Below are 26,501 nucleotides of genomic sequence, written 5' to 3'. Positions count from 1 at the left end.
AAACTATTAGTGGTTGCCTAGGTTAATGGAATTTATCCTCCATTGACACCGGAGTGGATAGGGAGGGGATCAGTCAGAGATGCTATGAGCCGTGGCGGCCGGCCGTGCTCGGCAAAGCATGGGAAAGGCGTATCACGGCCGGTGTGAATAAATCTTACGGGGAAACAGTTATTTTCCCGTGCGTGTGAATCGGCGGAGAGACGGGGCCATTTCTTGGAGTTTTCCATGGTTTCTTTCAGCAGATCGATCGATCACATCCGGTGCCGGCCGGCCGGCCGGCGAGGTCCCGATCGAATCAAATCGAGCGAGAGGTTGGTGGTGGTAACAGTGGATTTCCCAGGCAAAGCCCGCACGCACGCACGAACGCTGTTCTTCTCCTGGCTGTTTCTGTAGCCTGTACTGCACGGGCAGGGGCAGCCAGGCCCCAGTCCCGTCACCTCGGGTCAGTCATCAGTCAGTCCGATGCCCCCACCGCCCTCACTCACTCCCATAGTATAGCTCAATCAATAAACCATGGACGGACGAGACGACGTCAAAAAGCGACACCCCCCGGCCCGGGCCGCAGACGCAGCCACCCAGCCCGCCAGCCAGCACCCACACGGACGCGCGGCACGATGCCGGCCACCGCCGTCGCGCTCCTCCTCTGCTCCCTCCTCGCCGTGGCCGGCGCCGCCATGGACCCGGCCGAGCGGGAGGCGCTGCTGCGCGTCATGGAGGCCGTCTCCTCCGACCGCGACTGGCGCTCCTCCTCGGCCCCCGACCCCTGCGCCGCGCCCTGGCCGGGGCTCGAGTGCAAGCCGGACGCCGCCGACAAGCGGCTGATGCGCGTCACCCGGCTCGACTTCGGCGTGCCGCCCAACCCGGCCTGCAGGGAGGCCGCGGCGTTCCCGACCCACGCCTTCTCCGCGCTGCCCCACCTCCAGTCGCTCTTCCTCGTCGACTGCTTCAAGAACCCCGCCAAAACCGCCACGCTCGCCCTCCCGCCCGCCGCCAACCTCTCCGCGTCCCGCCTGCAGCAGCTCAGCATCCGCTCCAACCCCTCGCTGTCCGGCACGCTGCCGCCGCAGCTCGCCGGCCTGCGGTCGCTGCAGGTGCTCACCGTCTCCCAGAACCCGCTCGTCCGCGGTGAGGTCCCGCGGGGCATCGGCGAGCTCGCCGGCCTCGTCCACCTCGACCTCAGCTACAACTCGCTCACGGGCCCGATACCGGCGCGGATCGGCGAGCTCCGGAGCCTCCAGGGCCTCGACCTCAGCTACAACTCCTTCTCGGGCCCCATCCCGAGCAAGCTCGGCCGGCTGGCGCAGCTGCAGAAGCTGGACCTGAGCTCCAACAACCTCACCGGCGGCGTCCCGGCCACCTTCTCCGGCCTCAGCTCCCTCACCTTCCTGGCGCTGAGCAACAACGGCTTGAGCGGCCGCCTGCCCGCGGGCCTCGCCGGCCTCCGGGACCTCCAGTACCTGATCATGGAGAACAACCCGATGGGCGTGCCGCTGCCGCCGGAGCTGGGCGGCATCGCGCGGCTGCAGGAGCTCCGGCTGGCCAACTCGGGCTACTCGGGGTCCATCCCGGAGACGTTCGGGCGGCTGACGAGCCTGACGACGCTGTCGCTGCAGAACAACAACCTGACGGGCAGGATCCCGGCGGGGCTGAGCCGGCTGAAGCGCATGTACCACCTGAACCTGAGCAAGAACGGGCTGGACGGCGCCGTGCCGTTCGACGGCGCGTTCCTCCGGCGGCTCGGCCGGAACCTCGACCTGAGCGGCAACCCGGGGCTGTGCGTGGACGACCGGGCCGTCGTGAAGGAGGTCGGCGTGGACGTCTGCGGCGGCGGCGGCAGCTCCGGCGCTTCCCCCGGCGGAGCGATCACGAGGGGCGGCGCCCTTTGGCCGTCGGCCTCCGCGCTGCTCTGCTGCTGCCTCTTGCTCTGAGACGCGCATCTCTCGCATGCCTGATGATGTAGTAATCGCACTGATTAGCCGCTCGCTCCCTGTATGTAATTCTGCTGCTTTGTAGTAACGTCGATTTGTGCAAGGATTCGTCGTCAAGTTGTGGTGCCGTGGCGCTGCACTGGCGCGGCACAGTGGCGCGCATAGGGTTTTGTCTCGTGGCTTGTTAGGCTGGGCCATGGCGGTCAACGAAAGCGCCGGGGACTACTGGAGTGCTAATCATACTGTCTTCATGCATCGTCTGCCTGCGTCCTCTGTTGCGTGGAGCCGATTGAGCTGGTCTTGCGCTGCATTTTGCACCAGTTTTCAGTCGCAGGTCTGATCTCCCTGTAGCATTGTGCTCACTATGGCTTTGGAGAGAATTCCTTATTTGGCCTTTTTTAAAATTTGCTTCCCTTTTTGCCCAAAAAACTTTTTTCTTCCCTTTTTGATACATAAACTTTATTTTGTTCCCTACGTGACATTTCCGTCAGTTTTGGCTAGTAATGGCGTTAAGTATGATCTAAAAGGACTATTTTACCCCAGTGTTGGACCAGGTTATTCACAAGCAAACATAGAAGTAATGTGGTACATTTTGTCGTGATTGAATAAACAAAAACAAAAAGTACTATATGACTAATCATAAAATATATTACAGGGGCTAATAATAATGGATGCGGCTCGCTGGCACACGGGCGCCCGATCGCAATAGCTAGTGCTCTACCAGAAAAGGGAAGGGGCATCCCGCGCGCGCGACCATGCAGCCGAATAAGGAAAGGACAACCCCTGCGCGCGAATTCGCATGCGAATAGAAAAATCTGGCAAAACTACCACGTCACGTCCACACACAAAAATGTCAGGTCCTATGTGCTCACGCTATCCATCACACCTGCATTTATTAGGGGATCAAAAACTTTAAAAACTTGTAACTTTTGAATAGAATCTCAAAATTCAAATCCATTTTCACCGTTGGGTTTCTCGTGATGAGTTCTTCAAAACTAGATCCCATGTGAGTAGGTTTCGCCGAACTTTTTTTTCTGAGCAACTTTATGTGCCGCAGAGGCAACTTTAGTGTTATAGAAAAGCAACTCCTTTTCCCACCTAGTATGACTACCCATCAACGGAGGATCCTTATAAGTTGGTTACCATGACTACCAATTGACTAGCTTCACCTCTAAATCGCCTATCATAAGGTCAGCTCCAACGTGGATCACCAAAACGCCCCAAATATCGGAATCTGCCTCTGTAGACACTTTTAACCATCCAATGAGTCCAACTACTATCAGGCATGTAAAAAAGGTCCGCTGCCCCATATGAGTTCCTTGCATTAAAAAGTAGCATGCATCCCCAAAACAAAAGTAAAAATACATGCAGCAACTTTGCTATGATTTCGGACAACTCTTTTAAAATTTGAAGCAATTAGTGTCATGCATTAAAAGAGGGGTTGCTGCCCCATAAGCTCCTTGCAGTAATATCAGGCAACCCTTGTGCGAAAAAAAAGAACCACAAAAACAACAAATAGAGACAACATATATATTCTCTAACATAGGCAACTTTAGTGTGATTCATGGACAACTATTAAAAAAGCAAAAATGTGTTCCAGGCATTTTTATTCAACTGTTGATGTGAACTAAGCAGCTCCATATATATTCTGATGCAACTTAATCTACTAATACAGTATTTTTTAGAATTACTTCATATCCACCTCTCTTCGCCCGTTCCGGTTGCTTTCCTTCTTCATCATCACCGTTTCATCAAAAAAAATCTGAAAAAACCATGGGTACCTCATGTCGATCCAGCATTTCACCCTGTGAAACATCAGGTTGAGCAGCCCTTTTGCTTGTAACTCAATATAAAAAACACAAAAATGCAAAATTGTTCTAGCAAAAAAAAAACAAGCAACTGCCCTAGCAAAACCAAGCAATTGTCCTAGCAAAACCAAGCAACTCCCCTACCATCAATTTTAGGCAGAGGAAAAAAATGTATGAGCAACTTGAATAACCTTTTATGAAAAAAATGTCCTAGCAAAACCAAGCAACTCCCCTCTCATCCACCTTCTCGTATGTTGTAGCAGAAGATCAAAGCAATTCGATTACAAAGAAACGCAAAAAGTGGGAAACTTTTGTAGCAGAAACAAGCAGATGTCTCTGGCACTACTACTTAGATTGTCTATTTTAGGCAGAAAAAAAACATATGAGTAAGTTGAATAACCTTTGTGGACAACTATCTTATCCCCCCTCCTCCATGTAACTTCTCATCTGTTCTAGCAAAAATCCAAACAACTCAACTACAAAAGTACACAAAATGCAAAAATTGTTCTAGCAAGAAAAACAAGCAACTACCCTAGCAAAACCAAGCAATTGTCCTAGAAAAATCAAGCAACTCCCCTAGCATCTACTTTAGGGTAGAGGGTGGGGCGATGGTGTGCTTCGCACGGAGCGCGTCGACGGGAGGAGGATCGGGATGATAGCCATGCAAGTCAATCATCGCATCAGTTATAGGCCATCAGGAACTACTTCATAGATGTATCTTCTCAGTCTGCATGCGTATTCAAATCTGAGATGATAATCTAAAAAACTTACAGCAAACAATCGAAGCAACTCGAAACAGAAAAGTGTGAAATTGTCCTAGCAAAAATAGGTAATTGTCCCTAGCATTACTACTTAGATTATCTACTACTTTAGGAAGAAAAAAAAGGTGTGAGAAACTTGAATAACCTTTGTGGAAAACTATCTGACCCCCCTCTCCATGCAACTTCTCATCTAGCCTAGCAAAAATCCAAGAAACTCAATTAAAAAACACAAAAATGCAAAGCTGTTCTAGTAAAAAGGAAGCAACTGTCCTAGGAAAACCAAGCAACCGCATTACAAGAGGCAAAAATGCAACAAAAATGTTCAAAAACGAATCCGAGCAACTGCCCCAACAAAACTAAGCAACTGCGGTACACGCACAAAATGCAACTCTTTTAACGAAATCCAAGTAACTATTCTATCCTTGGAGTGGAAAGTCGCCTTCCGAATCCAATGCTGCCCAACCCCCTTCAATCCCCATATCAGGCGTGACGCCCGTCACAAGAGAAGCCACTCAGCGGAGTACAAAATCCGCACCTCCCCCTGTTTCCAGGCCCTATAGATTTAGTAAAAATTAAAGTAACCTTTCGTTTAATTCCAGGCAACCCATATTATAAACTTGAGCAACTACACATGCTTTGAAGCAACAAGTTGCACAAAAAAATGTGTTTATGACATTGAAATCAGTTGTATCTCATGCAAAATCAACACCAAAACCCCCTGAGTTGCATGGAGCACATTCATTTCATTTTATAAAAAAAATAGTAGCAATCTAATTCTATATGTAGGCAAAATTCACTTATCTCTGAATCTAGCCCATTATTCATCTCGCAAAAATGGTGGCAGTTCAGGAATGAATTATCAATTGGATGAACAAACGGTACTCCTACTGAATTCTGTTGTCATCAATCAAGAGACAGAGCAGAGCAGAGCATATGATAGACTTATACTTGTATATGTTGATTTGTTCTGCCCACCAAGTTCCCTCAAACATGATCCTTCTAAACAAAAATGATAACACATGATCTCGTGTGCAAAAGTAAAAAAAAATGCAACAACTTTGCCTATAATTTCAAGCAACTGATGCTAAATTTTGAAGCAACTACTGGCAGGCACTAAGAAAAGGATCAAAATTGAGTAGATCCTGCAGCAGTTCGGAGCAGGTTAGATAGAACAAGTTGGAGTAGATGGAGAAGCAAGGGGGTTGGGGAATTGGAACTCTAGGCAACTCATGCTAAAAAGTGAGGTAGCTAGAATGCAAAAAACAAAAAAATTCCTGGTCGTAAAAATCAGTACAATCTCCAAGCAAAAACACTGATTCCATTTCCTAGAAGTAGTAACACATAGATAGATAGATATATGAACACCTTGCATCAATCGGCTTAATCAGTAGACAATAATTACTCATGTTCATTTTGCTAGATATATGTATCCATCCATCCACCTAACCCATGTCAGGAGACACTTGGTGAGAAACTAGTACAGAATTGAGCAAGACACGAGCGAAACTGGTCTCCTCACTCCCCTCTTCTTCTAGATAAACTGAAACTAGTATACACATCTAGCAGGCTAAACTCACACTTGAGGATCTAGCAGCAACACACAGAACCTGAGCAGAGAGTTGAGGAAGTGAGCAGGGACGAGGAAAAAGAGAGACGAACCTGGGCTGCTGCTGATGGCTCTCCTCCTTCCCAGGTGAGAAGGATGGCTGCAGCGATCTGCTGCCATGCGTGCTGGATACAAAGAGAATCCAAGGTGAGGGCTGCCAAATCCAAGCGAACAGAGGGTGTGACAGGGGGGGGGGGCAGGCGGGGTACCTTGACTTGTTCCATGGCACTAGGGTCAGACCAGAGGAACATCCATGGCGGGTGGCCAATATCGGAGGCGTCGCTGCTGATGCACGCCCCGGCGATGGACCAGCCCTTGGTGTCAGCAGACCACACGACGGCGCGGCTGCAGCCTTACCTAAGCACTAGGCCACTCTCCGGCGTGAGCTCCGTGGCCCCTTCCTCGACGGGGATGCGGCAGCTGGCCGACCCCGCTCCAGCTAGAAGAAAGACGAAGGGAGGAGACGATGGCGCTGCTGCTCCGGTTACCCGCCGACCGGCTCGCCTGGTTCCTCCAGTCCGTCGCCTCTCCCTCGACACCCCGGGCTACGACACTGGCGGCGGCTGTGGCCCTCTGGTTCTTCGCCACCACCAGGTTGAGACGAGGAAAGGAGATTAGGATAAGGCGTTCTTTTCTGGAGAGAGATAGTGGATGGGTAGCGGTGTTTTTTTCAGCGACGAGGGTACGTGGGGCTTTTGTCCGGTAGCGCGTGCGCTCGAGACAGCAATCCAACGCAGCTGCGCGATTCAGAATTCGGGAATAATAATATGATGAATGGAACAGTGACAACCCATTCAGCCTCTACTGTAGCGTATAAGTTACGAGAGTATCCCGTCGAAATTGAATCGATCCGATCAATTAAGAGTTAGCTTCCACTGGTCGCGTACGCAGGTGACACGCCGGCTAGACGTGCGTGCACAATGCACTGTTCCAGGCAAAATCAATCGAGGTGCTAGCTAGCGTGCTTCTAGAGCTAGCTTTGCGCGTATCGTGCGTGAGCAACTGGGTGATTTGGTCTAGCGTTTTAAAAGCCAACTACACGTCACGGGCGTGGTGGTGAGGAGGAAGAGGCTAGCGTCAGGACTCCGAACCGGATGCACGTCATGCGGGCTCCCGCGGGATCAAGCTGCAACGCGACTAGTTGGGCAGTGGTGGATATGAATATTTGAACGTGAGATCTCAACATATTCGCGCTCCTTGTCTTCCCTTTCTTGGCGACATACTATCACCAGGGGTAAAATTGTCTTTGTACATGCTATTTCACATCGCCGGATGGAAAAATGGATGAATGTGTCACGTAGGGAACAAAATGAAGTTTAAGTGTCAAAAAGAGAAGAAAGAAGTTTCTTGGGCCAAAAAGAAAAGCAAATTTTAAGAAAGGGCCAAATAAGAAATTCTCTCATGGCTTTGTGCTTGGCACCAAAGTTTTAATATGTCATCTCCAATAGCATCCTTATTTTCTGGAACAAGCCTAGAACACGAGGGGACAAAAAACATCCTCCAACAACAGCCAAACCGTAAAATACAGTGTTGCATATACACAGCACTTCGGCTGCTGCATCAAAATCTCGCGGCTCTAACCGGACATGCACCTCCGACGCCTTCTATGCATTTTCAGTTCAGTACGTAGATGGCCTGCGATTCCCTTCTGGACATGCACCTGCGCGGCTGCGCTGCCTTCTATGCATTTTCAATTCAGTACTAAACCGATGCACCTTCAGAGTTCAGGCTAGCTAGTGTTCAGTTCAGTACAAAGTATTGTGTACAGGGTTTTGACACATTCAGGCTAGCGAATGTACAAAGTTTTTGCACGTTCAGTTTACCTAACAACAAAATAGTAATGTTCAAGTTGATCAAGTTGCACATGATTTCCAAAATCTAATTTCATCATCTGTTGGATAAGGATTTCCTTCTTGTTGTTTGTGTTAGACTCTGTATATACTGGGCCTACATGTATTATAGTTGGAATTGTATTTGTACACGATGATGTACCCCCTATATAATACAAAGGCCACCCCACGTTGGAGGTGTGCCACAAACCCTAAACCCTTTGTTTTACATGGTAGCACGCCTAGCGATCTAACCTAATGTCTTCCGCTCCGCCCCCGCCGCCAGCCGCCGCCATGTCGCACCCGGCCGCCGACACCGCTGCTGCCCTAGCAGCGGCCCTCGCCACCGCATCGACTGCCGCCGCCGCTGGTGCGGTTCCCCGCCCCGTCGCCTCGCCGATGGCTCCCATGGATCATGCGTTCTTGCCGCCGTCGCTCGCGGCTCTCCTCTATGGAGGAGCTGCGCCCTACACGACGGAGGGCACGCTTGGCCCCCTGACGACGCGGTCTGCTGGCTACCAGTACGCCGGTCCCGTCGCCTACCAGTATGCCGGCAACTCCTCGTCATCTGCTGCCTCTACGCTGCTCCCGGCCGCCAAGTACCCTATGGTGCCTCCGCCGCCGCCCTCAGCCGCCTCGCATCCGATGATGCGCACGGCTGTGTCTGTCCCTGCTGCCCCCGTCTACACCGCAGCACCACCCGCGGCCTACGTCGGCTATGTTGGTTCTCCTCTGTACGGTGCCCCATACGGTCCTTCGCCAGCAGCGCGTCCTCCATATGGCGCGTATCCTGGTCCCGGCGCTCCCGCGGCCTCTTTGCCGTATGGCCCACCGGCGGCGTACAGTGCACCCCCGTCGTACGGCACCTCGGCGTATGGCGCCCACATCAGCCTCCGTCCGCGCCGCCGCCCTACATGGACCTTGAAGATGCTTTGGCTGCGATCTCCTCGCCGCCGTTCCTGTTCTCGCACCTCCTCCCGGTGAAGCTCAAGCCGGATAACTACCTCTACTGGCGCGGGCAAGTGCTTCCATTACTTCGTAGCCATTACTTGGAGGGCTTCGTCGATGGTACCCTGCCGTGTCCACCGCTGAATCATCCGATGTTTCGCGCGTGGATTGCTCAGGACCAAGCCATCCTCTCGGCGATACAATCCTCCCTGGGGGAGGGTGTTGCCGGCCTGGTTCTCTTCGCCGCTACTTCTCATGAGGTGTGGGACATCCTGGAGTCGAGCTTTTCATCTCAGTCTACTGCGCAGAGCATGTCCATCCGCGCGAAACTTGCCGAGACCCGTAAGGACAGCGGTTCGGTGACCGCCTTCTACAACAAGATCAAGAAGTTGGCCGAAACTCTTGCTTCCATTGGAGAGCCTCTTCGTGACACTGAGTTCACGGCCTACATCCTCGTGGGCCTTGATAGCGACTACGACTCGCTGTCGGAGGTGATCAATGAACGAAGGTTCCTATCCGTCCTCAGGATCTCTACAGCCGCCTCCTCTCGACGGAGCAACGGCTCAACGCGCGCCGCCCAGACATCCCCGCGGACCCCTCTGTTAACGCTGCGTATCGCGGCAAAGGAGGTGGTCGTGACCCTTCTTCTGCTCCCTCGGCTGGGGGGGGGGGCAAACCCGGTGGTGCATCCTCGGGACAGCAGCCGCCGTCGCGCCCTGGCTCCTCTGTGGTCACCATTGATGGCCGTCCACATGCATGTTGTGCTGCTTGTGGTGCGGCTCAGCCGTGTCAACTCTGTGGCCTGCCGGGTCATGTCGCCTCTCGCTGTCATCGTCGCTTCAAGACCGACTTCCTCGGCCTCGGCAACAACGGCAAGGGCAATGATCGCCAAGTCCTCATGGCGCAACAGGGGCATACGTCCTCATATCCTGTTGATCCTTCTTGGTACATGGATACTGGAGCTACAGCCCACGTGATGAATGAACTGGGCAAGCTCACCGTTCAGCAACCCTACCATGGCCACGACAAGGTTCACACAGCGGATGGGGCAGGTATGCACATCTCTCATATTGGTCAGGCATCACTTCTCACAAACACCTCTAGGAATTTGCATCTTAGAAATGTTCTTCGTGTCCCCTCTGTTACTCGTAACTTACTCTCTGTTCCTAGACTTACTCAGGATAATAATGTCTTTTGTGAGTTTCACCCGTTTCATCTTTTTGTTAAGGACCGAGCTACGAGGGACATACTTCTTAGAGGTCGTTTTCGCCAAGGCTTGTATGCTCTGGATGCGCCCACCGCCGTTCCTGCTGCTGCTGCTGCTGAGTTTCAGGTCTTCAGCGGGGTTCGCGTGTCTCCTGCATTATGGCATTCTCACCTTGGTCATCCAGCATTACCCATTGTTCGCCATGTTCTCCACCGTCATGAACTACCGTCAGAGTCTAGAACTAATGATGCTGCTATCTGTGATGCCTGTCAGCAAGGCAAGAGTCATCAGTTACCATTTTCTGTTTCCAACCATATAGTCAAAACTCCTCTTGAGCTTGTGTTTTCAGATGTATGGGGCCCTGCCCAACTATCTGTTAGTGGTCATGAATATTATGTCAGTTTCATTGATGCTTATAGTCGTTTTACTTGGTTATATCTTCTTAAACTCAAGTCTGATGTCTTTGATGTGTTTCTTAAGTTTCAAGCACATGTTGAGCCTCTTCTCAATCATAAGATCATTCATGTACAGTCGGATTGGGGGGGGGGGGTGAGTACCGCAATCTTAGCACTTTCTTTGAAAAACTTGGGATTGCTCATCGTGTGTCCTGCCCACACATACATCAGCAGAATGGTTCAGCCGAACGTAAGCATCGTCATATTGTTGAAACTGGGTTAACTTTGCTAGCACATGCATCTGTTCCGTTTCGGTTTTGGAGTGATGCTTTCACTACAGCCTGTTTTCTTATAAATAGGCTTCCCTCGCGGCTCCTTCATATGAAAACTCCACTTAAACTCTTGCTTGGTCAAATTCCTGATTACACGTTTCTTAAGGTGTTTGGGTGTGCATGCTGGCCACACCTTCGTCCCTATAATAATCGCAAGCTTGAGTTTAGATCCAAAAAATGTGTCTTCCTTGGGATAGTTCTGTTCACAAAGGGTATAAATGTCTTCATGTTCCGTCTAATTGTGTGTATATTTCCCGCGATGTTGTTTTTGATGAACATGTTTTCCCCTTTTCTGCTCTTCCCACCTCCGTTGCTGCCTCCACACCGCCTGTGCACCCATCCACTACCTTGCCTGATCAATTTGTAGATGCTGCACATTCGCCCTCTTTGTTGTCTAACCATGGTGCAGGTATTGGGAGGGGTGCACGTTTGCAGCTTCTGGACGAGGAGGATCCGGCGGCTCCCTCATCCCCGACTCCTCACGTCGATCGGCCGGGCGCCTGCATGCCCCATGCAGCCTGCTGATGTCTACTACACAACCTTCTTCTTGTAGGCGTTGTTGGGCCTCCAAGTGCACAGGTTTGTAGGACAGTAGCAAATTTCCCTCAAGTGGATGACCTAAGGTTTATCAATCCGTGGGAGGCGTAGGATGAAGATGGTCTCTCTCAAACAACCCTGCAACCAAATAACAAAGAGTCTCTTGTGTCCCCAACACACCCAATACAATGGTAAATTGTATAGGTGCACTAGTTCGACGAAGAGATGGTGATACAAGTGTAATATGGATAGTAGATATAGGTTTTTGTAATCTGAAATTATAAAAACAGCAAGGTAACTAAGCGATAAAAGTGAGCGCAAACGGTATTGCAATGCTAGGAAACAAGGCCTAGGGTTCATACTTTCACTAGTGCAAGTTCTCTCAACAATAATAACATAATTGGATCATATAACTATCCCTCAACATGCAACAAAGAGTCACTCCAAAGTCACTAATAGCGGAGAACAAACAAAGAGATTATGGTAGGGTACGAAACCACCTCAAAGTTATTCTTTCGGATCGATCTATTCAAGAGTTCATACTAGAATAACACCTTAAGACACAAATCAACCAAAACCCTAATGTCACCTAGATACTCCAATGTCACCTCAAGTATCCGTGGGTAAGATTATACGATATGCATCAAAAAATCTCAGATTCATCTATTCAACCAACACATAGAACTTCAAAGAGCGCCCCAAAGTTTCTACCGGAGAGTCAAGACGAAAACGTGTGCCAACCCCTATGCATAGGTTCATGGGCGGAACCCGCAAGTTGATCACCAAAACATACATCAAGTGGATCACGTGATATCCCATTGTCACCACAGATAAGCACGGCAAGACATACATCAAGTGTTCTCAAATCCTTAAAGACTCAATCCGATAAGCTTACTTCAAAGGGAAAACTCAATCCATTACAAGAGAGTAAGGGGGAGAAACATCATAAGATCCAACTATAATAGCAAAGCTCGCGATACATCAAGATCGTATCACCTCAAGAACACGAGAGAGAGAGAGAGAGATCAAACACATAGCTACTGGTACATACCCTCAGCCCCGAGGGTGAACTACTCCCTCCTCGTCATGGAGAGCGTCTGGATGATGAAGATGGCCACCGGTGAGGGATCCCCCCTCCGGCAGGGTGCCGGAACAGGGTCCCGATTGGTTTTTGGTGGCTATAGAGGCTTGCGGCGGCGGAACTCCCGATCTATTCTGCTCCCCGATGGTTTTAGGGTATATGGACATATATAGGCGAAAGAAGTCGGTCAGGGGAGCCACGAGGGGCCCACGAGGGTGGAGGGCGCGCCCCCTGCCTCGTGCCTTCCTTGTTGCTTCCCTTACGTATACTCCAAGTCTTCTAGATTGCTTCCGTTCCAAAAATAACTTTCCCGAAGGTTTCATTCCGTTTGGACTCCGTTTGATATTCCTTTTCTGCGAAACATTGAAACAAGGAGAAAAACGAAAACTGGCACTGGGCTCTGGGTTAATAAGTTAGTCCCAAAAATAATATAAAAGTGCATAGTAAGGCCCATTAAACATCCAAGATGGATAATATAATAGCATGAATACTTCATAAATTATAGATACGTTGGAGACGTATCAGCATCCCCAAGCTTAATTCCTGCTCGTCCTCGAGTAGGTAAATGATAAAAGAAATAATTTATGAAGTGTGAATGCTAGCAGGTGCACAAGTTTGATCAATGATAATTTCAATCACCTTTTCTAGCATCATCATATGTCATAACAATAGCTCAACTCATAAAGCTTCTCATGATCAAGTAACAAGCTATTCACATGTTAAAGTATAGATCATAAACCTTCTTGAAAACTAACAAACCGTGTTATTAGCCATCAAACAATTACAATTCATCTTATTTTCAGGAAGAGTCTATGTCAGAGCTTTGATTCCGCAAACTTCACATACTCAACTATCATTTAGTCTTCCATGATTGCTACCACCAAAGCATATTTTTAGAACAAATAGTATTCATCGAACATAGAGAAAGATAGGGGCTTAATGTTTCGCCTCCCAACCTTTTACCTCAAGGGTAATGTCAACAATAATAATTCATGCTCAAACATATTTGAATGGCCATATATGCTTAGATCTTTCCATCACATGATGCTTGCCAACTAAAGAGTAGGTTGGAATGAGAAGGAATACTACTGACTCTTACATAAAAGTAAAAGATAGGCCTTCGTAGAGGGAAGCAGGGATTTGCAGAGGTGCCAGAGCTCGAAGCTAAAACAGGGATGAAAATAATTTTGAGAGGTATGATTTGATTGTCAACATAACGACCAAGAGTTCCCAATATCTTCCATCCTAGATACATTATAGGCGGTTCCCACGTAGAAAGGTAAATTTTTTACTCCCCCTCCACCAACATTCACACTCCACGGCTTATCCGAAACAACGGGTGCCGTCCAACTATCAACATTCCTGGGGGAGTTTTGTTTAAATTATTTGCGAATTTGTTTTTGATCTTTTGATCATAGGACTGGGCATCCCAGTTACCAGCCATTTTCTCGTGAATGATGAGCGGAGTCCACTCATCGTGAGAATAACCCACCTAGCATGGAAGATACTGACAGCCCCTAGTCACTACATGAGCGATTCGGGCATACAAAACAGATTATTATTTGAAGGTTTAGAGTTTGGCACAAGCAAATTTACTTGGAATGGCAGGTAAATACCGCATATAGGTAGATATGGTGGACACTCATGGAGAAACTTCAAGGAATTTGGATGCACAAGCAGTATTCCCGCTTAGTACAGATATTTTGGCTAGCAAAGGATTCTAAATAGCAAGCACCACATGTTAGAGGATCCATAACAATATAACTTCTATACAAATATACCCAAGCATAACTCATTATGTTGTCTTCCTTGTCCAACTTCAACTAATTTGCTCAGGTTTGAAAATAATTAATGGGGCTCACAATCATAGAAGATGTCCAAGATAGTATATTTATATGTGAAATCTCTCTTCCTTCAATATTCTTTCATGAATTGTTCAAGTGACCAATACAATGTTTGCTAACCTTCAATAAATTTACCACCTCTACTTCTTATATGTGAAGTCATTACTCCCCATGGGATAAGCATATGAAACATATATAATTTCAGATTTATAACATTCAAATCATTCACCATTTACTCATAGGATATAAGTGAAGCACACGAGTAAATGACAAACTACTCCAAAAAGATATAAGTGAAGATCAATGAGTAGTTAAATAATTATGTAGCTATGTGAAGACTCTCTCTCATTTAAGAATTTCAGATCTTGGTATTTTATTCAAACAGCAAGCAAAACAAAAGAAAATAAAATGACGCTCCAAGCAAAACACATATCATGTGGTGAATAAAAATATAGCTCCAAGTAAAGTTACCGATGAATGAAGACGAAAGAGGGGATGCCATCCGGGGCATCCCCAAGCTTAGGCTCTTGGTTGTCCTTGAATATTACCTTGGGGTGCCTTGGGCATCCCCAAGCTTATGCTCTTGCCACTCCTTATTCCATAGTCCATCGAATCTTTACCCAAAACTTGAGAACTTCACAACACAAAACTCAACAGAAAACTCGTGAGCTCCGTTAGCGAAAGAAAACAAACCACCACTTCAAGGTACTGTAATGAACTCATTCTTTATTTGTATTGGTGTTAAATCTACTTTATTCCAACTTCTCTATGGTTTATAAACTATTTTACTAGCCATAGATTCATCAAAATAAGCAAACAACACACGAAAAACAGAATCTGTCAAAAACAGAACAGTCTGTAGTAATATGTAACTAACGCAAACTTCTGGAACTCAAACAATTCTACCAAAACAAGAAGACCTAGATAATTTGATTATTGATCTGATGCAATTGGAATCAGTATTTTATCACGTTCTTGTGATTTTAAACAATTGTTTTCGTGAACAGAAAGTTTCTGGAATTTTCAGCAAGATCAAATAACTATCATCCAAGAAGATCCTACAGGTCTTACTTGGCACAAACACTAATTAAAACATAAACCACATCTAACCAGAGGCTATATAGATTATTTATTACTAAACTGGAACAAAAAGCAAGGAACAAAAATAAAATTGGGTTGCCTCCCAACAAGCGCTTACGTTTAACGCCCCAAGCTAGGCATGATGATTTCAATGATGCTCACATAAAAGATAGGAATTGAAACATAAAGAGAGCATCATGAAGAATATGACTAGCACATTTAATTCTAACCCACTTCCTATGCATAGGGATTTTGTGAGCAAACAACTTATGGGAACAATAATCAACTTGCATAGGAAGGTAAAACAAGCATAACTTCAAGATTTTAAGCACATAGAGAGGAAACTTGATATTATTGCAATTTCTACAAGCATATGTTCCTCCCTCATAATAATTTTCAGTAGCATCATGAATAAATTCAACAATATAACCAGCACCTAAAGCATTCTTTTCATGATCTACAAGCATAGAAAATTTACTACTCTCCACATAAGCAAAATTCTTCTCATTCGGGATAGTGGGAGTATCATAAGAGACTTGAATACTATAAATTGTTTCCACATTAAAAGAGTAATGTTCAAAAAAAGGGGAATCATAATCATGACAAGTTTTATAAATATAGTCATCACTACTTTTTATAGCATAAGTTTCATCACAATAATCATCATAAGTAGCAACTTTGTTCTCATCATAATCGATTGAAACCTCTTCCAAGATAGTGGAATCATCACTAAATAAAGTCATGACGTCTCCAAATCCACTTTCATATTCATCACAATAAGATTCAACGTCCTCCAAAATATGGGATCCTTACTTCCTAAAGTTGACACTCTTCCAAACCCACTTTCATCAATATAATCATCATAAGTAGGAGCCATGCTATCCTCATAATAAATTTGCTCATCAAAACTTGGGAGGCTAAAAATATCATCTTCATTAAACGTAGCATCCCCAAGATTGGGACAAACATTAATTTCAGCAAAATATTCTCAAACATGTCATTCTCATCAAACATAGCATCCCCAAGCTTGGGCCTTTTCATATCATAAGCATAATCACTCTCATCATTAATAGTATGGATATCACCAATAATATATTAAACATTATTATCATATTTTTCCAAGCAAGTGCCAAAAAGATTTTCATGATCATAAGAAGTATCATTATCTTCCCAATCATAATCATCACAACAAGCAATAGGCATAACGAGATCATCATCAAGTGCATCATCTTCCACAATTATTTTTGATTCATTTTCATGAGGCACAACAATAATAGGAGCAACATTATTTGGGAGAGATATCTTTTTACCTCTCTTCCTTTTTCTTTTCTTCTTCTTCACCACATCATGTGTGGGTTCAATCCTCTTTTTGGTGCTCCTTATTAATGAGATTGGTTGAATAGAAGGCTCCTCCTCGTTACCTGATTCATCATAAGAAATAATAGGAGGATATTGGGAAGTCTCTTCCCTTTCATTAGTATTCTCTTCATCTTCTATTTGCTTTCTTTTCTTTATGTAATTGGCAATATAAGGATTTTCAATGCAATTCACCGCACAATACATATAAATTTCCTCTAGATCAAAATCAAGAAGTTTATCACGGGCAAATACTGGAAGATAGTTAGTTATACGTTTCATTTCTTCATAACCCATAAGCAAACTAAGTTCATTATGATGTGCAAGGGAAATCAATTCATCACAATTTTTGGAAACGATTAGATCATGAAACAATTTGCATCGGATAGTTAAATGACCACGTTCATTGCAAAGTTCACAAGTATGGCTAAGAAAATTTAAATTTTCAGCACAAACATCTAGCCTTTCTTGCAACCATTTAGTTTCTAAATACTTATGCCTCTTGCAAAATCTATCTTCTCTATTTGGTATGTACTTGCAAACTCTATGCACTCCACAAAAATCGACATGCTTGTAAGAGATATTTTCATCATGACTAGTGCAATCATCATTAGTACTATGGATATTCAAGAAGTTCATACTAACAACATTGCAATCATGCTCATCATTCAAAGATTTAGTGCCAAACATTTTATAGACTTCTTCTTCTAGCACTTGAGCACATTTTTCCTTCCCATCATTCTCATGAAAGATATTAAAAAGATGAAGCGTATGAGACAAACTCAATTCCATTTTTTTGTAGTTTTATTTTATAGACTAAACTAGTGATAAAATAGGAACCAAAAAGATTCGATTGCAAGATCTAAAGATATACCTTCAAGCACTCACCTCCTCGGTAACGGCGCCAGAAAAGAGCTTAGTTGATGGGGTGTGAATGCCGCTTACCTAGCCTCCCCGGCAACGGCGCCAGAAAAGAGCTTGATGTCTACTACACAACCTTCTTCTTGTAGACGTTGTTGGGCCTCCAAGTGCACAGGTTTGTAGGACAGTAGCAAATTTCCCTCAAGTGGATGACCTAAGGTTTATCAATCCGTGGGAGGCGTAGGATGAAGATGGTCTCTCTCAAACAACCCTGCAACCAAATAACAAAGAGTCTCTTGTGTCCCCAACACACCCAATACAATGGTAAATTGTATAGGTGCACTAGTTCGACGAAGAGATGGTGATACAAGTGTAATATGGATAGTAGATATAGGTTTTTGTAATCTGAAATTATAAAAACAGCAAGGTAACTAAGCGATAAAAGTGAGCGCAAACGGTATTGCAATGCTAGGAAACAAGGCCTAGGGTTCATACTTTCACTAGTGCAAGTTCTCTCAACAATAATAACATAATTGGATCATATAACTATCCCTCAACATGCAACAAAGAGTCACTCCAAAGTCACTAATAGCGGAGAACAAACAAAGAGATTATGGTAGGGTACGAAACCACCTCAAAGTTATTCTTTCGGATCGATCTATTCAAGAGTTCATACTAGAATAACACCTTAAGACACAAATCAACCAAAACCCTAATGTCACCTAGATACTCCAATGTCACCTCAAGTATCCGTGGGTAAGATTATACGATATGCATCAAAAAATCTCAGATTCATCTATTCAACCAACACATAGAACTTCAAAGAGCGCCCCAAAGTTTCTACCGGAGAGTCAAGACGAAAACGTGTGCCAACCCCTATGCATAGGTTCATGGGCGGAAATCGCAAGTTGATCACCAAAACATACATCAAGTGGATCACGTGATATCCCATTGTCACCACAGATAAGCACGGCAAGACATACATCAAGTGTTCTCAAATCCTTAAAGACTCAATCCGATAAGCTTACTTCAAAGGGAAAACTCAATCCATTACAAGAGAGTAGAGGGGGAGAAACATCATAAGATCCAACTATAATAGCAAAGCTCGCGATACATCAAGATCGTATCACCTCAAGAACACGAGAGAGAGAGAGAGAGAGATCAAACACATAGCTACTGGTACATACCCTCAGCCCCGAGGGTGAACTACTCCCTCCTCGTCATGGAGAGCGCCGGGATGATGAAGATGGCCACCGGTGAGGGATCCCCCCTCCGGCAGGGTGTCGGAACAGGGTCCCGATTGGTTTTTGGTGGCTACAGAGGCTTGCGGCGGCGGAACTCCCGATATATTCTGCTCCCCGATGGTTTTAGGGTATATGGACATATATAGGCAAAAGAAGTCGGTCAGGGGAGCCACGAGGGGCCCACGAGGGTAGAGGGCGCGCCCAGGGGGGTGGGCGCCCCCCTGCTTCGTGCCTTCCTTGTTGCTTCCCTTACATATACTCCAAGTCTTCTTTATTGCTTCCATTCCAAAAATAACTTTCCCGAAGGTTTCATTCCGTTTGGACTCCGTTTGATATTCCTTTTCTGCGAAACACTGAAACAAGGAGAAAAACAGAAACTGGCACTGGGCTCTGGGTTAATAAGTTAGTCCCAAAAATAATATAAAAGTGCATAGTAAGGCCCATTAAACATCCAAGATGGATAATATAATAGCATGAATACTTCATAAATTATAGATACGTTGGAGACGTATCACCTGCCCGCCAGCCAACAGCGCCCTAGCCCAACGGACTGCCTCGCCTTCCACACCTGGGCTTGGGAGTCCCCCGCCGGCCGCGTCGCCCGCCCGGCCCTCCCCGTCGACTTCGCCTGGGCCGGCCTCGCCTGTCCGGCCCGCTACGCCGAGCTCGCCTGGGCCGGCCTCGCCTGTGAGGCCCTGTACGCCAAGCTCGCCTGGGTCGGCCTCGCCCTCCACTGGGCTGCCGACTCCTGCTGCGTCGACGTCGTCCACGCCTCCACCGGCTACCTCGCCGTTGGCCTCTCCTGAGGTTGCGGTTTCCTTGCCGCTGTCGCCGGCGCCTTCACCACCATCGGCCCCAGCTCCTGTTCAGCGTCCTCATACACGCAGCAAGAGTGGTATGGTTCAACCGAAGAAGCGCACGGACGGTACTGTTGCCTGGCTCGCGACTTGCATGGCGCAGGCACATGCGGATCCTACTGCTGAACCATGGCATTTTCAGGCAGCTATGAGCATTCCTCACTGGCATCTTGCGATGGAACAAGAATACCAAGCTCTTCTTCAGAATGGTACGTGGTGTTTAGTTCCTCCCAAGGAGGGTGTCAATGTTATTGATTCCAAGTGGGTTTTTAAGGTTAAGCGATATGCCGATGGTTCTATTGAGAGATACAAGGCTCGCCTGGTTGCTAAAGGATTCAAACAGCGCCAGGGTCTTGATTATGAGGATACCTTCGATCTGGTGGTTAAACCCACTACCATTCGCCTTTTGCTCTCACTGGCTGTTACTCGTGGATGGTCTCTTCACCAACTTGATGTCCAGAATGCTTTTCTTCATGGTGCACTAGAGGAGGAGGTCTATATGCGTCAGCCTCCTGGCTTTGTTGATCCAGCTCGTCCACAGCATCTGTGTCGCCTTGTTAAGGCGCTCTATGGTCTGAAGCAGGCTCCGCGTGCTTGGCATGCACGTCTTGGCACCACTCTTCGGGCTCATGGTTTTGTTCCATCTACGGCTAACACCTCGCTGTTTCTTCTTCAGCGTCCTACAATTACTATGTATCTGCTAGTCTACGTTGATGATATCATTCTTGTCAGCTCCTCGGTGTTCGCTGCGGATCGCTTGGTTTCTTCCTTGCGTGCTGATTTTGCGGTTAAGGATCTTGGGAAGCTGCACTATTTTCTTGGTCTGGAGGTCTCGTACTCTGGTTCTGGTTTGACACTGACTCAGCAGAAGTATTCTCTTGATGTTCTTTGACGTGCTGGTATGCTCAAGTGCAAGACTGCTACTACACCTATGTCTTCTACTGACAAACTGTCTGCTCTCGATGGTTCACTTCTTTGTGCTGATGAGGCCACTGAGTATCGCAGTATTGTTGGTGGTCTGCAGTACTTGACTATCACTCGTCCGGATATCTCTTATGCTGTCAACCGTGTTTGTCAATTTCTGCATGCACCTCGAGATTCTCATTGGACTGCTGTTAAGCGTATATTATGCTATATTCGGTTGACTACTTCTTATGGCTTGCACCTGCAACCGGCGACCTCTGGAGCTCTTTCCGCGTTCTTTGATGCAGACTGGGTTGGGAATCCGGATGACAGGCGATCAACGGGGGGCTATGCAGTGTTCCTTGGTGCTAACTTGATCGCCTGGAGTGCTCGTAAACAAGCAACAGTGTCCCGCAGTAGCACTGAGGCTGAGTACAAAGCAGTTGCAAATGCCACAGCTGAGCTGATTTGGATACAGTCCTTGCTTCGAGAGTTGAGGATCTCTCAGGAGCAACCTCCTGTTCTTTGGTGTGATAACATCGGTGCTACGTATCTGTCTTCGAATCCAGTATTCCATGCCCGAAAAAACACATCGAAGTTGATTACCACTTTGTCAGAGAACGTGTTGCCCAGAAGCTGCTTCTTATCAAGTTCATCCCTTCAAAGGATCAACTTGCTGACATCTTCACCCAGCCAATGCCTCTTCCTCAGTTTGAAGGCTGTAGGCGCAATCTCAACCTAGTAAATTCTTCTGAGCACGGTTGAGATTGAGGGAGGGTGTTAGACTCTGTATATACTGGGGCTACATGTATTATAGTTGTAATTGTATTTGTACACGATGATGTACTCCCTATATAATACAAAGGCCACCCCACGTTGGAGGTGTGCCACAAACCCTAAACCCTTTATTTTATAGTTTGATTAGTTACTAAATGTAATATGGTATTATTTTGTCGAATCATATAATTATGTATGTCACAAATACCTTGATTCAACCTAATTATGAATGTCATGTTTTATTTAGATGTGTATTGAACGAGAAGAAGGGCGAAAAAAATGATGGATGGATTTGTAGTTCAATTCAATATGTTTTTGATTACGTGTGTGATACGTCTCCAACATATCTATAATTTTTGATTGCTCCATGCTATATTATCTTCTGTTTTGCACATTATTGGGCTTTATTATACACTTTTATATTATTTTTGGGACTAACCTATTAACCGGAGGCCCAGCCCAGAATTGCTGTTTTTTTTGCCTATTTCAGAGTTTCGCAGAAAAAGAATATCAAACGGAGTCCAAACGGAATGAAACCTTCGGGAACGTGATTTTCGGAATGAACATGATCTAGAGGACTTGGATCCTATGTCAAGAAAGCTACCAGGAAGCCACAAGGTAGGGGGGCGCGCCTACCCCCCTGGGCGCGCCCTCCACCCTCGTGGTCCCCACGTTGCTCCACCAACGTACTCCTTCCTCCTATATATATACCTACGTACCCCCAAACTACCAGATACGGAGCCAAAAACCTAATTCCACCGCCGCAACCTTCTGTACCCGTGAGATCCCATCTTGGGGCCTGTTCCGGAGCTCCGCCGGAGGGGGCATCGATCACGGAGGGCTTCTACATCAACACCATAGCCTCTGCGATGATGTGTGAGTAGTTTACCTCAGACCTTCGGGTCCATAGTTATTAGCTAGATGGCTTCCTCTCTCTTTTTGGATCTCAATACAATGTTCTCCCCCTCTCTTGTGGAGATCTATTCGATGTAATCTTCCTTTGCGGTGTGTTTGTTGAGACCGATGAATTGTGGGTTTATGATCAAGTTTATCTATGAACAATATTTGAATCTTCTGAATTCTTTTATGTATGATTGGTTATCTTTGCAAGTCTCTTCGAATTATCAGTTTGGTTTGGCCTACTAGATTGATCTTTCTTGCAATGGGAGAAGTGCTTAACTTTGGGTTCAATCTTGCAGTGTCCTTTCCCAGTGACAGTAGGGGCAGCAAGGCACGTATTGTATTGTTGCCATCGAGGATAACAAGATGGGGTTTATATCATATTGCATGAGTTTATCCCTCTACATCATGTCATCTTTCTTAAAGCGTTACTCTGTTCTTATGAACTTAATACTCTAGATGCATGATGGATAGCGGTCGATGTGTGGAGTAATAGTAGTAGATGCAGGCAGGAGTCGGTCTACTTGTCTCGGACGTGATGCCTATATACATGATCATACCTAGATATTCTCATAACTATGCTCAATTCTGTCAATTGCTCAACAGTAATTTGTTCACCCACCGTAAAATACTTATGCTCTCGAGAGAAGCCACTAGTGAAACCTATGGCCCCGGGTCTATTTTCCATCATATTAATCTTCCAACACTTAGCTATTTCCGTTGCCTTTTATTTTCTTTTGCATCTTTATCACAAAAATACCAAAAATATTATCTTATCATATCTATCAGATCTCACTCTCGTAAGTGACCTGTAGGGATTGACAACCCCTTATCGCGTTGGTTGCGAGGATTTATTTGTTTGTGTAGGTGCGAGGGACTCGTGCGTGGCCTCCTACCGGATTGATACCTTGGTTCTCAAAAATTGAGGGAAATACTTACGCTACTTTGCTGCATCACCCTTTCCTCTTCAAGGGAAAACCAACGCAGTGCTCAAGAGGTAGCAGTGTGCAGTGATCTTGCAAAGTTAAATTCTCTTCAAAGTTCATATTTTGTTTAATACATATGCAATTGTGGAGAACAAATTTGTGGCGTGGTGCCCTATTTTAAGGAAGCTATTGGAGCAGTTGTGCCCTATTTTAGGGCAGCTGTTGAAGACGGCGCCTTGTTGTGCCAAAAACGTGTTATCATGCCCATTTTTCTTTATAACACCCTGTTTTGTGCCCAGAAATAAGGCTGCTATTGGAGATGCCCGGACATGACCTATGGGGCCAGCACCTTGCCTAGTGCATTCCACAGATACATTTGTTTTGAAGCTGCTATCCAAACAAACCGTTACTCAATGGTAGTAGTGGTCCCTTTCTTAGTCTCTCGTTACTAGTTCATTCCCTTTTCTTCATGATCTCTCCCAATAAAAAAACATATTAGCATGCAGTGCCTCAACCACTACCATTTAAACACTTTTGTCGGTGAAGAACCGAGCTCCTCCGCAAGATCCTGTTAGCCTATGTAGACAACACCTTTTATTTGAGATGTACTGATTGAGCCGATGTGATAGCTGGGGCAGAGGTCGAGCATGTAGTGTTGGCCATTCCCTAAAAAGCTAGTGTAGCAGGCTATGCCCTTATCTAACGCCAAATCATGAAAAATAATAGTGATACAGTCGGATATCATATAGGATTGTCACATGTATATGTCACGGATAAATATTTCAATCACATATGGCTACTAGCAACTAGCACAAACAACCACATGTTATTTGATATCACTTGCCCGAAACATAGTTTTTGATGCATGTATGTCAACCAATATAACACCCAGCCAAAGCAATATTCAGTGCATAACTTTTACATAACTACAGGATGCCCTAGCACATAACATCCAGCTAACATAACACCCAGCCATAGCAAATTAAGTACATAACTTGCACCCAACAAGACGCAAACCTGCAAAGTACATAGCTCGAGATGATCCAGTCTACTACATGACTTAGACAACAAAAGGTACATAACTTGGACATATTCCGGTCTAGCAACTGGTAGGACTAAAGGCACACCTGCACACAAGAACAATATGATTACAAACTAGAAACAAAAAACCTTATAGTTGCATAGTGCAATGCAAACATTGAATTAGTCTGTCGGCATAGGCCGAGTGAGACTCATCTTGGAATAGCTTGATTATCTTCTGATTCTGAATACAAAGAACTGGAAGAAGTAGAAAGCATGGGGTCTTCTACGATGCTATTAAGAATAGAGTGCATGCTCTTTTCCTCTTATTCCTAGATGGTGCAAACATCTTCGTTCTTGTGTGTGCTTGTGATGCTGATGTCTCTTGTTGAGCTTGAGCTTGATTACCAAAATGTTTGCAGACATTATCATTGAGACAATCCCAATAATGAACTCATTGTCTTCATCCTCCAGAACATCATCAATGGTCTTCTCTATGGGGTCTCTATTCTTCTTCTCTCTCTGATGCTTCATGCTAGAGTTGAATTCGACAAAGACAAGATCCCTTAACCTATCTTATACTTTGTTATGCTTTTTATTCGTGAACATATTTTAGTGTAGGATAGGAAAATTTAGTGTAGGTAACAAAAATCAACGAACACACGGTCACATATGAGAACAGAAATCAACTATATTTTGTAGACTTGTAGAGTTATAGTTCCCTTGTCTTTGTTCAAATGCCGACTAATTTCTCCGGCACGCTTAAGAGTTGCATGTCAATGTGATGTGCTTATACTATGTCATCGTCATGAGTAGTCTACTCATCTCGCCTCTTCATGTCGTCTCTAGTAGATCTCTTTTTAAGTATTTTCGCATGTGCTCAAATTATGCACACTAGAAGTGATGCACCGTGGAGGAACTATAACCCGATCCTTATTTTCTAGTGTCCCAGAATGCATTATTTGTTCCAACATAAATAATTTATTAGAAAGTAATGATTTGGAATTAAAACACGAGTATGATTGAACTAAATGAAACTTGCTTAGAATAATTATACATCCCAAGACCTATTGTCGGCAATGTCTTCATCTTCAGTACCAATGTGCCTCTAAATAAGAAGTTCAAAAGACAACAACACATAATCGGTATTTAAAAGGAAGGTGCAATTATGAATGCCGAAGACAAGAATTGTCGTCTTGAGTAGCTGGTGTCTCCTCTTGACCCTTCCTCTTCTTTACAGATTTTTTTCGACTACACCTAAAACATAATGTCATTATCACCATGACATTTCGGCGACACTATACAAAACACTCTTTCTGAAAAAAGCGTCTTGTGTAATGTGCCAAACATTATAATGGTGACGAGACCTAGTACATCCCCCCTCTGATATCCCTATTGACAATAGGGAAAAATTATTGGTGTTTGTACTTACAACATGGTAATATGATTTCTAATTCTAGAAAAGTATAATCAACAAAAAAATCAAGTTCTTTCGGGAACATAACAGGTGTTGGGCAAAACTGCTAAGTTGTAATTTTGTAAAGAGTCATCGAAATAAGCACCTACAAGAAAAATATTTCATTTAGACCTAGAATAGTTTCATTAGACATGTGTGTAAGGGCATATTTCTCCCTATGTTGTTTTGGTGATTGATGACAATGAATTTGCGGACTAATCGTGTGCATTGAGCATTTCAGATATCTCATGTCTAGGCACAAGACGATTCGGTGCCCCTCGGAGCCTATCAAAGACGGCGTTTCTCTACGTTTCTTTTCGGTAGATTTGAGTCGTAGGAAAGCTGTACTATTAAGAGGGGTCCGCTTTGGAAAGGTTTGGGTGGAATCAACACGTACACTTCTGTTCCTTTGCACCACCTTTCCTTTGCTTCATTAGAGCACATGTCGTTTTCCCTTGTCTTTGCGAAGATGAAGGCCTCCAAGTGCTACTGTTCTGTGGCATGCGGTAGTACTGCTCAGGGGAGCAGTAGTACCGCAGTGACCCACGGTAGTACCGCCCAGGGCCGTGGCCTCTAGCCCAGAACGCTGGCATGCGCGGAAGTAGGGGCGGAAGTAATTTTTTACTTCCACACACTACGCGGTAGTACCGCTCCCTGTGAGTTGTAGTACCATGCCGGATTTTCACACAGACCGATACTCAGCAGAAGTAGCCACGGATGTAATTTTATTAGTCCATGCCTTCCCAGCCCAGATCGAACCCTGCCTTGCGGTAGTACCGCAAGGGCACGTGGTAGTACCGCTCTGGCGGTTCTACCGCTCGTTGCTATGCGCAGCAGGGCCTCGT

At 45.7% G+C, this 26,501-nt stretch overlaps 1 protein-coding gene and 1 long non-coding RNA gene across 2 annotated transcripts; one reads left to right on the top strand and one right to left on the bottom strand.

Moving 5' to 3' along the window:
• Positions 1 to 505: 505 nt before the first annotated feature.
• Positions 506 to 2,183, top strand: LOC123182742 (receptor like protein 29-like). The gene has a single exon (XM_044595404.1). It carries the CDS (start codon positions 615 to 617, stop codon positions 1,926 to 1,928), a length of 1,314 nt encoding a protein of 437 aa, XP_044451339.1. The 5' UTR covers positions 506 to 614; the 3' UTR covers positions 1,929 to 2,183.
• A 1,170-nt stretch (positions 2,184 to 3,353) lies between these two features.
• LOC123182743 (uncharacterized) lies at positions 3,354 to 6,751 on the bottom strand. Its single transcript, XR_006492304.1, has 2 exons — positions 6,313 to 6,751; positions 3,354 to 6,228 (listed from the first exon to the last, which is right to left on the bottom strand). It is a non-coding gene; the product is annotated as an uncharacterized lncRNA (long non-coding RNA).
• Between the last annotated feature and the right edge of the window lie 19,750 nt (positions 6,752 to 26,501).

Source organism: Triticum aestivum, chromosome 1D (assembly GCF_018294505.1).
Source record: "Triticum aestivum cultivar Chinese Spring chromosome 1D, IWGSC CS RefSeq v2.1, whole genome shotgun sequence".
Classification (NCBI taxonomy): Eukaryota; Viridiplantae; Streptophyta; class Magnoliopsida; order Poales; family Poaceae; genus Triticum; species Triticum aestivum.
Note: the sequence above shows the minus strand (reverse complement) of the source record. Positions and strands in the feature narration are given on the sequence as shown.

Coding starts and splice junctions, on each gene's coding strand:
- LOC123182742 (XM_044595404.1), top strand. CDS start 615: ATGCCGGCCACCGCCGTCGCGCTCCTCCTCTGCTCCCTCCTCGCCGTG.